This window comes from Falco naumanni, chromosome 9 (assembly GCF_017639655.2).
Source record: "Falco naumanni isolate bFalNau1 chromosome 9, bFalNau1.pat, whole genome shotgun sequence".
Classification (NCBI taxonomy): domain Eukaryota; kingdom Metazoa; phylum Chordata; class Aves; order Falconiformes; family Falconidae; genus Falco; species Falco naumanni.
This window is the reverse complement of record NC_054062.1, coordinates 846732-858863: the sequence shown is the minus strand read 5'-3', so window position 1 is coordinate 858863 and position 12132 is coordinate 846732. Positions and strand designations below refer to the sequence as shown.

General features: G+C 55.7%; 2 protein-coding genes across 2 annotated transcripts; one reads left to right on the top strand and one right to left on the bottom strand.

Moving 5' to 3' along the window:
- Nucleotides 1-1153: 1153 nt before the first annotated feature.
- On the bottom strand, nucleotides 1154-4826 carry BBLN (bublin coiled coil protein). Its single transcript, XM_040605955.1, has 2 exons — nucleotides 4729-4826; nucleotides 1154-1426 (listed from the first exon to the last, which is right to left on the bottom strand). Exons 1-2 carry the CDS (start codon nucleotides 4820-4822, stop codon nucleotides 1233-1235), a joined length of 288 nt encoding a protein of 95 aa, XP_040461889.1. The 5' UTR covers nucleotides 4823-4826; the 3' UTR covers nucleotides 1154-1232.
- An 898-nt stretch (nucleotides 4827-5724) lies between these two features.
- On the top strand, nucleotides 5725-11134 carry PTGES2 (prostaglandin E synthase 2). Its single transcript, XM_040605949.1, has 7 exons — nucleotides 5725-5940; nucleotides 6740-6934; nucleotides 7603-7658; nucleotides 8288-8440; nucleotides 9007-9207; nucleotides 9520-9637; nucleotides 10332-11134. The coding sequence occupies exons 1-7, from the start codon at nucleotides 5740-5742 to the stop codon at nucleotides 10458-10460; spliced, it is 1053 nt and encodes a 350-aa protein (XP_040461883.1). The 5' UTR covers nucleotides 5725-5739; the 3' UTR covers nucleotides 10461-11134.
- The last annotated feature ends 998 nt before the right edge of the window (nucleotides 11135-12132 follow it).

The window sequence follows — 12132 nt, the reverse complement described above, 5'->3', positions numbered from 1 at the left end:
GGGATACAGCAATTATGTGGGAAGACTGAGGCTTGGATTGTTGAACCTGAAAGGTAATGTGATTTACACAGGTGACAAAGCTCGTGAAGTAGGTGGATGCAGACTTACTTTTCACTAAGAATTCTTTGTGGTTCCTCTCATTTCCTTCCCAGGCAGAGGAAAAGTTAATCTCTTGGGAGACTGTGCGCCCAATTCTGCTTCTCAGAAGAGTTTCCTTTCAGAGATGCACACTGTGTAAGACAAGCTAGGCAAGAATGCATCTTGGGTCCTTTGTTAATACTACAAGGCTTAATACATTCTGTTCTCATAGTGGAGACCCTCGGGAACAAATTCTGTTTCATTCAAACTGATTTTAATAAAACAGATTTCTTATAAATAATTTCTTTAACTCGATAGAACAGTAAGACTTGCTTCACTGTGGTGGTGCCAGGCCATCCTGACAAGATCACAGTTTCAGACTAGAACACTCCTGCATGGTCTCGTCAAAATGTACAGAGGACCCTGCTCGCAGCCCCATCCCTCTGCTCCGGACAGTTAATGCTCACCAGGCGGCTCTGCCTCGCTCGAACACCCGAGCCCTTAACAGCAGCTCGAGGAGCCGGGCAGCTCCCACTTACAACTGTCAGAAACATCACCCTGGCAGCTCGTCTTACATGCTCGGAAGGGGACAGAAGCATCCAGGCATCTGGGGCCATCTGCCAATACTGTGTACGTAGCAGGTAACGCAAATGACGGAGAAGCTGTAGTTTCAAGGCAGGAGCTTGGCCTAGGGTTTCCCTCTCCAAGTCTGTCACCAGAGTCGCATCTGGGGGCAAGCCTGGAGACAGGACAGCCCCTGCCTACTGCGCTCTGTGAGGGAAGGGGCTAGAGCATGACGCTCCTTGCTTGGATTTAACAAAAACGCTGAGAGAATTTTTCCTTTTTGTGAAGAGGACCTGCCTGCAAACTACCTGCATTGCATCAGGTCTCCTACAAACAGTGTTAACCAAGTGCCAGTGCCAGGCTTGTGTTGGGGGAGCAGAAAGAATCGGCTCTCCTAGCCCCACCTGTGTGCCCTGCACCGATCACACAGCTAAAGAAAAACAGAACGTGGAGGTGAACGGCAGGACACAACCACCACAGGAAGGAACAAGTAACAGGCACAAGGTACCTCTTCTACTCAAGTTTTATGCTGCATTGGTGACCAGTAAATGTCCCCTTAGCAATACCAATGGAAGGTTTGTGGCCAGACACTAGGCAGGAGGCTGTGATCCCTGCACATCAGCTTCTGTATTCTGCTGCGCGCTCTGCTGCTGGAACTCCAGACGGGTCTGGCGGTTGGACTCCAGCAGTTCTTTCAAGCAGGCATGTAGATAATCATTCTTTTCCTCCAGGTGATCCAAGCAGGAGTTGATCTGGTCCAGCATGGAGTTTATGGCTGCATACTCTAAAAGGAAGGGAAATGAGAGCCTGAGCAACGCAAGTACATTGTCACTGCAGTCGGTGACGGCAGCGAGAGCTCCTGCAAAACACGCCCACGGCGTTCTGGCTGTGCCTTGCCTGCCTGCCGCTGGGTGGGTGAAGTAAAATGCAACTCAGTCCTGCCTGGGTGGTGCTGCCCGATCAAACGAGACCAAGGAAGCTGCAGGACTGGCAACAAGCGGCCCAAGCCCCGCTGCTGGTGTATCCGACAGCCTCTGGTCTCGTATGTAAACAGCTGACTGCAGGCTGAGCACTAGCATGCAGCAATCTGCATTGCAACAACACCAAATAAATCCCAAGGACAAAGCGGCCTTTTTAGCTGCCTTAGGGATCACCTTACCTGCTCGCGCAGGCACTTTGGCTGCGTGCCGCAGTGTTTGTGTTCTGTGAGTTACTCGTGTAAAGGCTCCCAGGCTGGGGTGCGCTTCACGAGGGCCTGGCTGGGGTCAGACTGCCAAAGCTGTGGCAGGCGCAGGGATGAGCCCCACAGTGCTGGTAGTGGCGCCGTTGTTTCCAAAGGGAGGAGGTAAGTGTGGGGCATCAAGTTCAACCACAGGATTTTCACGCACCACTAAGGCTTTGGGTACTTCAGATTAAAACCAGACTCGTTCAGTACAATGCTGACAGTTGGCTCCCTAGGTCCGGTTTCTTACAGCATTTGTTTCAAGTGCAGAAGTGTTGGCCTCACTACAACAGCAGTTCACAGCGATGCGTATTAGCACTGTGAGTGACGTGAAGATGGTTGTGCTACTGCAATGAAACGCTTGCTTTTGGATCATGAAGATGTTACCAAGAGCAGGGGAAGAAAAAAAAGAAGGAAAAAAAAAAAAACAGCCAAAAAAATATTTTTACCCATTGCCCAAGCAATATTCACACAATCCTAAAGAATAACAACAAAAAAGAACTGAAAAAACAGCCGAGAGAAACCTCTGCTGACGAGTTACTTGGGAAGGCTGGGGTGTTACTGGAGAGCCCAGGCAGAGCCAGCCCTGCGTTCCCCTCTGAAGCTGTGCGGGCTGAGCGAGCACAGGGGGCAGCCATCGAGCTGTGACCCGTGGGCCAGCACGTGAGGATGGTGGGCTGCAGGACAGGGAGGGATGCCTCCGCGGGTGGGCCGAGCCCACTCCCCGCTGGCTGGGGCCGGCTCCTCCGCGAAGCCGGGGAAGCGCTGGAGCCAAGGGTGGCACAGGCAGCGCCCAGCTGCAGCGCTGCTCTAAGTGAAGGGAGGACACAGCGAAAGCGAGGACGGGGGTGTGCTCTGGGATGAGGGTCCCGCCGTGCTGCAGTGCCCCAGCCTCGCAAGCCCAGCTCCGCCCGCCGGCTGCCCCCTTGACACTCGTGTCGGCAGGTGCCCAGCACAGCCCGCCCCGGGCGCTGCCATTACCAGCAGCTTTAGAACTATGAATATTTAAATACTGTAGTCATTTGCATTATTAACAACTAAGGAGAACTTTCATTATAAGACAACAACGCTCCTCCTTTTCTTATACTACTTTGGAGCCATTCACAGCAGCGTTGCAGCCTTCAGTTCTTTGGAGAATTGCCCATGTTGCATTTAAGCTTGCATATAAAATGTTAGGCCTTGCAGGTAGATGCAGAGGTGGCATTAGAAGCAAGAGCACTGCTGATGTCCTTACATTAAAAAACAATCCCACAACCACATTATTTCCGAAAAGGTGCCAATTGTTAGTATTTTTCAAAGCCTGTTTCGAGATATGCGAGAATGTCCATGAGTTAGAGCTCTCTACTTCAACCCAGTATCTGATGAAGCGCGTTCCAATGAAATGGTGAGCAGAGCCCAAGCAGATACGGTAACTACTTCTGCCAGGTGATGTCCATCACCTTGGCAAGCAGCCTGTAATCACACCAGGAACTAATTGTTCTCGGTGTCTGCAGCTCAAGCAAAAGCTATGGAAGTTGTGCAGCTTTGGGAAGTGAAAAAAATGTAACCATTTTAAAATAAGCTGTAAAAAAATTTATCGTTTTGCCTTCTGTTAGTTGCAAGTTTGGTGTATTTTTGTGGAAACATAACCTCATCCCTAACCAAAACGCTGACCAGGAGTATGGCAACAGCATTGTTTACTCCTCTGCATTCTTACGAGCATGTTGCCAAAAGTCAGGTTTGCTATGTAAGCTCAAGGCGGTGTCACAGCTTCAGCTCCTGGACCAGGAAAGAGCTGCAGCACAAAGCCCCGCTAAACACAAACAGAACAACTTAATGTAGAGCCTTGATGCAGATCAGGTTGAGTGACTTTCTCTGTCACATCCGATGTGTCTCGGCTCTTGGAAAAGCTTGAAAGGCCAATCACGGAGGCGATGCAGAGCAGTGAACGCTCTTGGCAGGTTTCACGTTCTTGGTTGGTTTCAGGGCAGAAATGATGCTCCTGATGTGTCTGACCCGCAGCAGCTGGGACTGTGAGGTCCCCTTGTGCGGCCACACCTGGCAGCGGGATGGCGCTTTGGGAAACGGTGTAACGGCACCGTTCAGTGGGATGGTGCTTTGGGAAACGGTGTAACGGCACCGTTCAGTGGGATGGTGCTTTGGGAAATGGTGTAACGGCACTGTCCAGCGGGATGGTGCTTTGGGAAACGGTGTAACGGCACCGTCCAGCGGGATGGTGCTTTGGGAAACGGTGTAACGGCACTGTCCAACGGGATGGTGCTTTGGGAAACGGTGTAACGGCACCGTTCACTGGGATGGTGCTTTGGGAAACGGTGTAACGGCACTGTCCAGCGGGATGGCGCTTTGGGAAACGGTGTAATGGCACCGTCCAGCGGGATGGTGCTTTGGGAAACGGTGTAACGGCACTGTCCAGCGGGATGGTGCTTTGGGAAACGGTGTAATGGCACCGTCCAGCGGGCACAGCGCACAGTCTGAGCGGTGACCAGCACTACACGCCGCAGCCCGGCCGCCGTCCCGCATCCCCCATGGGGAAGCAGGCAGCGGGCAGAGCACCGGCAGGGACGTGGCACCTCGGCACCGCAGACGGGCACGAAGCGGCCCCGCCCGGTTCCTCCCCCCGCGCGGTGACCGCTGCCCCCAGGCCCGCCCCGCCGCTCCCGCACCTCAGCACCCGCCCTGTCCCACTGCCAGCAGCGCACACGAGCAGCTCCTCACAGGAGAAGGCGAACACACGGCCCGCGCCCGCCCGACGGCGGCAGCCCCGGCCCCAGCAACGCCCGGGCCCGGCCACCCGCGCCAGCGGCCCGCCCTGCCGGGGGCGGCACGGCGCCGGGGGGGTCACAGCGCCGCGGCTCCCCACGCACCTTCCTCCCCGAAGGCGTCCCCGTCCCCGTCCCCGTCGTCGCTGCGGCCGGCGCCCCCCGGCGGCACGTGGGGCTCCCCGTTGGGCCCCGCCATCCCCCGCCGCGCGCCGCACCTGCGCCCCGGCCCCGCCCTCACGGCGCGCCGCGCGCCCGCCGCGCCGCCAGCCAATGGGGGAGCTCGGCGCGCGCGCGTCACGCAGGGCGGCCGGCGCCGGGGTGAGGCCTGTGGTGAGCGCGCGGGGCGGGCGGCGCCTCGCTCACCTGCGGCGGGTGCTTCCCGCCCGCGGGGCTGCCCGCTGCCCCACGATGTCCGCAGCCCGCCCCGGGCCTGCCCGCCCCGGCACGCAGCAGCGCTCCGTGCACTGGGGCACGAGGCGGAGCTGCCCCCGGGGCCGCCCCCCCCGAGCCCAGGCGCGGTCGGCGGAGCCGGGCCCGCAGCGCTGCTGTGAGGAGCCGCCGCCGCCGCGCGGTGCCGAGGCCGCCGCAGGGGGGGTTCCCGCCGGCCGCCCTCCCCCAAGGCACCGGCGCCCATCGCGTTGCCCTTGGCCCAGCGCCGCGCCTCGCTCGCCCTGAGGAGGCCTGATCGCTGCCTGGCCTCGTCATCGCCACCCCCGGGAGGTGCCACCGGGATGAAAATAACTTCTAATTAGAGCACTAATTCAGGCGGCGCCCCCGGAGCCGGCCGGCGCGACGGCTCCATCACTAACGGGGTATCGGGGCGAAGAGGCTGCGTCCCCGCCTGGCACCGCCGCCAGCCCTGCGGCGTGCGGGGCCGGGCCGCGCTGCGCCCCCAGGAGGGCGGCCGAGCGCTGCAGTAATCGCTGAGCACCGGTGTGATTAGCGGCCGTGCCCGGGTGAACAAGGCGGCTCCGGGCGCGGAGCGGCGCGCGCGGGCAGGGGCCACGGGACCGGCGCTCTGGGATTCGCTGTCCCCGGCGCCGGCGCCGCAGCCACCGGCGGGGCGGGGCCGCTGCAAGCCCCTCCCCTCCCCGCGCGCGCCCTGCCGGGAAGATGGCCGCCGCCGGCAGGGCCTGGCGGGCCGCCGCGCTGCTGCCGCCCTGGCGGCTGCAGGCCCCGCGCCGCGCCTACGGGGCCGCGGCGGGAGCGGCAGGCGGAGGCCGCCTGCTGCTGGGCGCCGCCTTCGCGCTGGGCGGCGGCGCCGGCCTCTACATGGCGGCGCGGCACCGGCTGCGGGAGCACTCGGCCGCTGAGGTAACGCGCCGCCGGGCCCCCGCTCGCCGCCTGAGGCGGCTGCCCCCGCCCGCGGGCCGCCCGCTCCCTCCCGCCTCGCCCGGGCGCGGCGGCAGCCCCAGGAGACGGAGCCGCGGGGCGTTTCTCCCGGGCCGGGCGGCCTCTGGCGCCCCGGTCTGGGGGCGGCGGCGGCCGGGGCCGTGCGGGGCGCTCGCTCGGCGGTCGGGCAGCGGGGTGCCCCGGCGCGGGGTGCCCGGCACACGGCGGCTGGGCAGCGGCCCGGGGTGGCTGCATCTGCTCCGGGCGGGGACCAGCGCCGGCGCGGGCACGGCGGGGCTGGAAAGCGGCCCCTGCTGCCGTCCCCCCGGCCCCGCCGTTTCCCGGGGCCGCGATCCGCGCACACGCGTGTGCCCCGGCAGCTCCCCCGCCCCGGGCCCTCACAGACTGCTGGGGGGTGAGGGCTGTGCGTGTTGCATGTAAACGGCTGTTTCAGTTCTGATTTAAAGGTGATTAAAGCACGGCCGTGTTTTTCTTTAGTTTTAGGATTTACTTCAGGAGGGGTAGATTGGGGTTTAACTTCTGTTTTTCCTGGCTCCGGCAGATTAAATAGGTATTTAGGAAAACAGATGTGTGGTCCCAACGGCAGGTGAATATTTGTGAGGCCATTTGAAGAAAGCATCTGTTAGCCGAGATGTTAAGATGGTCAGGTGTCAATTGTGAATGCCAAGGACTGTGATTTCATGGCAAAGATAAGGGTGGAAGGAAGGTAATATCTGTATTCTTAGTAGAAAATGGACGCTTCTGCTCTCTTCTTCCCCAGCTGCCTGCAGGGACCCTGCAGCTCACTCTCTACCAGTATAAAACGTGTCCGTTCTGCAGCAAAGTCCGAGCTTTTCTTGATTACCATGGACTGCCCTATGAAATTGTGGAGGTGAACCCAATAATGAGGAAAGAGATCAAATTTTCTTCCTACAGGAAGGTGCCTATCCTGCTCGCCAACGCTGGAAGCCCTCTGGTACGTCTTACTATTCTGAAAGCTTGATTTCCCCACAGGCAGTGGTCTGCAGGCATTTGTCTCTGTCATGTCTTTGATTTATCACATGCACTCTAATTTTTAGATCATATTTTATTCTCTCAAGAGCCTAAGATTTGCTTCTTGCTTCATTACTTTCTCTGTTTGGCCTTACTAGAGTCTTTGTTGGCCTGTCTTGCAAGGCGTGTTGTTTTGTGTATTGATTTTAACGCAGCTTCCTTCAGCCATTGTACAGGACATATCACTTGTGCCAGTGGTAACAGGAACTGCTTATATCTTGTGGGAAAAAAATGAGATCTCAAGAATACTGAAGATTCAACTTGTTGGGTTTTTTTTTTTATGTTAGTGTTGCTTTTCCTTCTTCACTGCCAAGAGCCTACATCCAAAACTCGCTAGTATTGCATGTGCACCCAGCCCTTGGGTCCTCTGTTGTCAGAATGAGAGACAAATTTGAAGTGATGCTCATCAGCAGCCACAGATGGGATCAGAATGTCTTGAGATGTGCAGGGGCTCCAGTGAAAATGCATGGTGGGGAAGCAGGACTGTAGTACTAACTTGGAGCCTCAGCATGCAGGGGAAAAAGTTTTGAAGAATTTCCTGTTCGATTACACCAGCTTCTTTTAAAAGTTTGGCTTACTTCTGTTTTTCAGCAATTGAATGACTCTTCGGTGATCATCAGCGCAATAAAGACCTATCTCATTTCCAAGTAAGAAAACGGGGTGATGGGAGAGGAGTTGAATGTGAATGGCCTTAGGAAACTAGAGATGTAGAAGACTCTCAGAGTTGGTCATAAGTATCTTGCTGACCTTGGTCTCTGAAGCTCTGGACGTTCAGGCCAGTTGACCTGAGCCTGGCTGGGATGATGTGGATGGTAGCTGTGTATGTTGTGGGGTGTGTGTAGTCAAGTAAAGCTTTTACCTTTCAGAAATGCTGTTTCACCTGTGAGATTCTCTGCACAAAACCTACTTAAACACAGAGCAGTGTTAGTCCTGGAACTAAGCTTACAATTAGCCAGTTATAACATCTAGAATTAAATGAAATTGCTCTGCCTGTGGCCTGTCCTTTAGGTCCACGTGAGCACTTGAGAATGATATAGTTACATGCCTGCAAACATTTCTGTTCCAACGCAGACAAAGGTATGTATGCTAATAATAGTTATTTGCAAGTAGTTGTTCTAGTCTCTCTTCAAAACTTATTTCAAATAGAATTTGGAACTTTGTGTGCTTATTTTCAGAATAATACATCTTAAAGTATTTAAGTATCTTTCAATCTGTCTTCTGGTCTTGCTCATTTGTGTGGCAGCCAGATCAGTGCTAACGGTGTTTCTGTCTACAGGAGGAATAGCTTAGAAGAGATTGTGTCATTTTATCCTCCTATGAAGACTGTGACTGAGCAAGGCAAGGAGGTATTTGAGTATGGTAATAAGTACTGGCTCATGCTGGATGAGAAGGAGACAAAGCGAGTCTATCCTGTCAAGGAAGTGAGAGTGTAAGTGCTCTTAAGTTTCTGAGCCCTCCAAGTAGGGCCACAGCCCCCTCTGTATGTACTCAGGGATGATGCAGATAAAAAAATCCCACCGGTGCTGACAAATCCTGTCACACCCCCATTAGTGTTTAAAGCCTCAATAGTTACAGTGGGTTTGCTGTGTTTCTTACATAATTTGAATCAGTGCTGTCAGACAGCCTAGTTACCACCATCGTGCTCACGCTAGCCTTCAGTTGCCTCCCGCTTCCTTCTTGGCCTTTCCTTTACATCGCAGGGGAATGCTGTGGAGAGCTATTTCTCCTTTCTACTTTAGCTTTCTCCTATTGGGAGGAGGAGCTAGTGCTCTATCTTAGTCTTAATTTCAGTTTGAGGTTGGAGGAGCCTTGCCAAAGATAATGATACTGAGTGCATTTCAGAGAGGTCACCAGAGCACAGGGCTGGGCAGGAGTTTTTGACATGTCTGTCCTTGGCAGAACCTCTGGCTAATGCCGGTGTGATTCTGCCTGCCTCCTGTAGCTCTGCAGCCTGTAGCTCATTCACCAAAAAGTTTTCCTTTTGAATGCTTGCAGGGAAGAAATGAAGTGGAGAAAATGGGCAGATGATTGGCTTGTTCACCTCATCTCCCCCAATGTTTACCGCACCCCCAGAGAAGCTTTGGCATCTTTTGATTACATTGTCCGTGAGGGGAAGTTTGGCACCATGGAAGGTTTCTTTGCCAAGTACATGGGGGCTGTTGCCATGTTCTTCATTAGCAAGAGGCTGAAGAAAAGGTTGGTACCACCGAGCACCGAGTACGCAAGAGTAGTTGTTCCTTAGCCTCCTCAGCGGTGAACCCCAGATATCAAAGGGCAGAACCTCAGAGTTTTAAACCAAACCACTTAATCCAATGTGATAGCAGCTGTACTACCGTAACTGGAGGTACTGAACTCCTCTACTCACCTGCTACTTAAGCACTAACTGCCCCCCTTCACTCCAAGGTACCTTCCTAATTCCCAGCCAGAGACCAGCCCATAGGGTGAGACATAAGAAGGTTAAAGAAATAAAAAAACTAGTGTCTTCAAATTAGTTCTTCTCTTATCCAGACATCACCTTCAAGATGATGTCCGAGAAGACTTGTACGAGGCAGTTAACGAGTGGGTAAAAGCTATTGGCAAACATCGTCTATTCATGGGTGGAAACCAGCCGAACCTCGCTGACCTGGTAAGCGGTTAATTCTTGCATTGGTTCATAGGTGTATTACAAATTATCCAGTTGCTTCTCTGTGTGAAATGGTTAATACAAATATAGGCAGAGAAAGTGAGTACATGAGATCCATTGTCATTGTCCTTTGTGCCATAATACAATTCCCACATGGAAGGAACTTAACGTTACTTAGGACTATGCTTGTTGCTGGAACCTGCGCTTCCCATCTGCTGCAGGTGGATGTTACTGATCATGTGGAAGCATGATCGAAGCAGGTCACAAGCCAGGACACTGCTCTGGCTCGTGACTGCCGGTGAATAAAGCCTCGTGCCTGCACGTTCAGCGCTGCTGGCGTTCCCGTTGCAGGCAGCAGTACACAGTGGAGCAGGATTCATCCCCTGCACCAGCAGTTCTCCTTGGAATGCAAGTGAAGCATTTCACATCAGGGCTTAATGCAGAGGTGGGATTAACTTTTGCCCCATTACTGTGCGTAGATCCTGATCTTTCCTTACTGTTTCTTCATGGAAAAACATGCATATTCTTAACTGCCTTTCTGCCACTCAGTCTTCCTTGCTAATTGGTCGTGGCATAGATGACAGGACAGGGAAAGAACCTTATTGGCTAGGCTATTGAGACATCTACTGGCACCCTGAGCTGTTCTGCATTGCTGACTCTTTCAGTGTTGTTCGAATCTTTGTCTGATCTGGCACAGGCAGTGTACGGGGTCCTCCGAGTCATGGAAGGGCTGGAAGCCTTTGATGACATGATGGTTAACACCAAGATTCAGCCTTGGTACCAGCGCATGGAAGAAGTCATTCGAAAAGCTGAAGTTAAAGTCTGATGCCAGCTGCAGCTGCCTTCCTGAAGTACTTGCATGGTAAAAAAAAAAACAACTTCAGAAGGAATGGCATTTATTTTTAGAGTTGAACGGACTGGTCACACCTAATGGATGGGCATGCAGGCACAGAGACTGTCCTGTTCAGAGTATCAAGTCGCAGTGAGCAGAAGGGATCCAGCTGGGGGTGTGTTTGAATATGGTATTTAGGAGGATGGGGATGGGTGAAAGGAAAGGGATTTTGGATGCTGCTGGAAAGGAGAAGCTCCAAACTGAAGAAGGCAGCAAATAGGCTTCTTTTAGGTGCAAGCCATTCTCAGAGCAGGCTACTGTAAAAGCAATATGCTCTTGGCTAGTGTCGCAACCATGTCGGGTATGGTGGGTCTGAGCAGCTTTTGCTTCAGGCTGTCTTCCACTACTCATCCATGTCATCTGAAGTGTTTTCCTGACTGAGAGACTGGATACTAGTTTTTAAGCGACGATTTTTGCTGCGATAGAATCCTGTAAACCCAGTGCCGAGGGAACTGGAGGAATCCACGGTACTGGGCAAGGCATCCTTCCTGTGACAGAAATGATGCTGCGCTCAGCAGATTGTATGCTTTTACTCTTCCCATGTAAACGGTTCTTTCAGTACTTGGTTCTGTACGGTCTGCAAGGATAAAGGCTTGCTTTTTTCCGTGCCCTTTGTGAGAGCTGTGAGTTCTTACTTTGCCTGTTACGCCCAGGAAGCACACCCTACCCCAAAATCACTAATGCAGAGCAGTTGTGTGAAAGATGAATCTTTCATGAAATCTCTGTGCCATACCCCCGAAAACTGGTGTGTTCTTGTTTTGGAAAAAGAAGGGTTAAGAGCAGTTTGCGTGCCCCAGGCGCTCTGGATGTTTCTGTGAGGTTCCCGGGGGCCAGGGCTGTTACCCCTGCTCGAGGCCTTGCGGGGAGCCCACCGTACGGCACGGCGGTTACAGGGGTTACTACAGGGGTTACTACAGGGGTTACGTGCCCGTTGCTGTCACTGACGGGAGCTCTGTGCCCCGAGGGGAGGGCAGGTTACTCCGGGTGCCTGGGCCCGCCTGCGCCGGTGAGAGGCGTGGGGGGCGGCTGGGTGGGCGCCAGCGGGGGAAGCCCCTTGCGGTAACCGGGAGCGCCGCTCGGTGGCGGACGGGGCTGCCCGGCCTCCCGCGCCCCAGCGCCTTAAGCGGGGTCCGAAACGCGCCGGGCCGGGCCCCGCCGCCGCCCGCTCTCAGCGGCCGGTTGCCGTAGCGGCGGCCTGTGGGGGGCGGGGCCTTGTGACGCGGCGGCCGGGTGACGCGCAGGGTTTGAACGGCCCAGTGGGAGCGGCGGGCGGGCGGCCCCAGAAGCGCGGAGCTCCCGGCCCGGCCGCCGGGTCGCCGTGGCAGCGGCAGCGCCTCCCCGCCGGCGGCGTCGGCCTCCTGAGGCGGCAGCGGGCCCCGCGCGGCCCTTCACGGTGAGGGCGGGCGGGGGTGTCCCCGGGGGCGCCGGGCCCCGGGAACGGCGCCCGCCGCCGAGCGGTGGGGAGCACCTGGTGCCCCGGGCCGGGGCGGCGGGGACCGCGCGCTCGCGGGCGGCTTTAAACGCGTTAACGGAAAGGGCGGGGGACGGCGGGGCGGCTGCGCGGGCCGGGGGTGCCCGGGTAGCCCAGCGCTAAGGCGGGCCCAGG

What these genes read in the sequence shown, in the direction of transcription:
- PTGES2 (XM_040605949.1), top strand. Translation starts at nt 5,740, where the DNA reads ATGGCCGCCGCCGGCAGGGCCTGGCGGGCCGCCGCGCTGCTGCCGCCC. An exon ending in CCAACGCTGGAAGCCCTCTG is followed by an intron (nt 6,935 to 7,602) that starts GTACGTCTTACT and finishes TCTGTTTTTCAG; the next exon opens with CAATTGAATGACTCTTCGGT. An exon ending in AGCCGAACCTCGCTGACCTG is followed by an intron (nt 9,638 to 10,331) that starts GTAAGCGGTTAA and finishes GATCTGGCACAG; the next exon opens with GCAGTGTACGGGGTCCTCCG.
- BBLN (XM_040605955.1), bottom strand. Translation starts at nt 4,822, where the DNA reads ATGGCGGGGCCCAACGGGGAGCCCCACGTGCCGCCGGGGGGCGCCGGC. An exon ending in GGACGCCTTCGGGGAGGAAG is followed by an intron (nt 1,427 to 4,728) that starts GTGCGTGGGGAG and finishes CCTTCCTTTTAG; the next exon opens with AGTATGCAGCCATAAACTCC.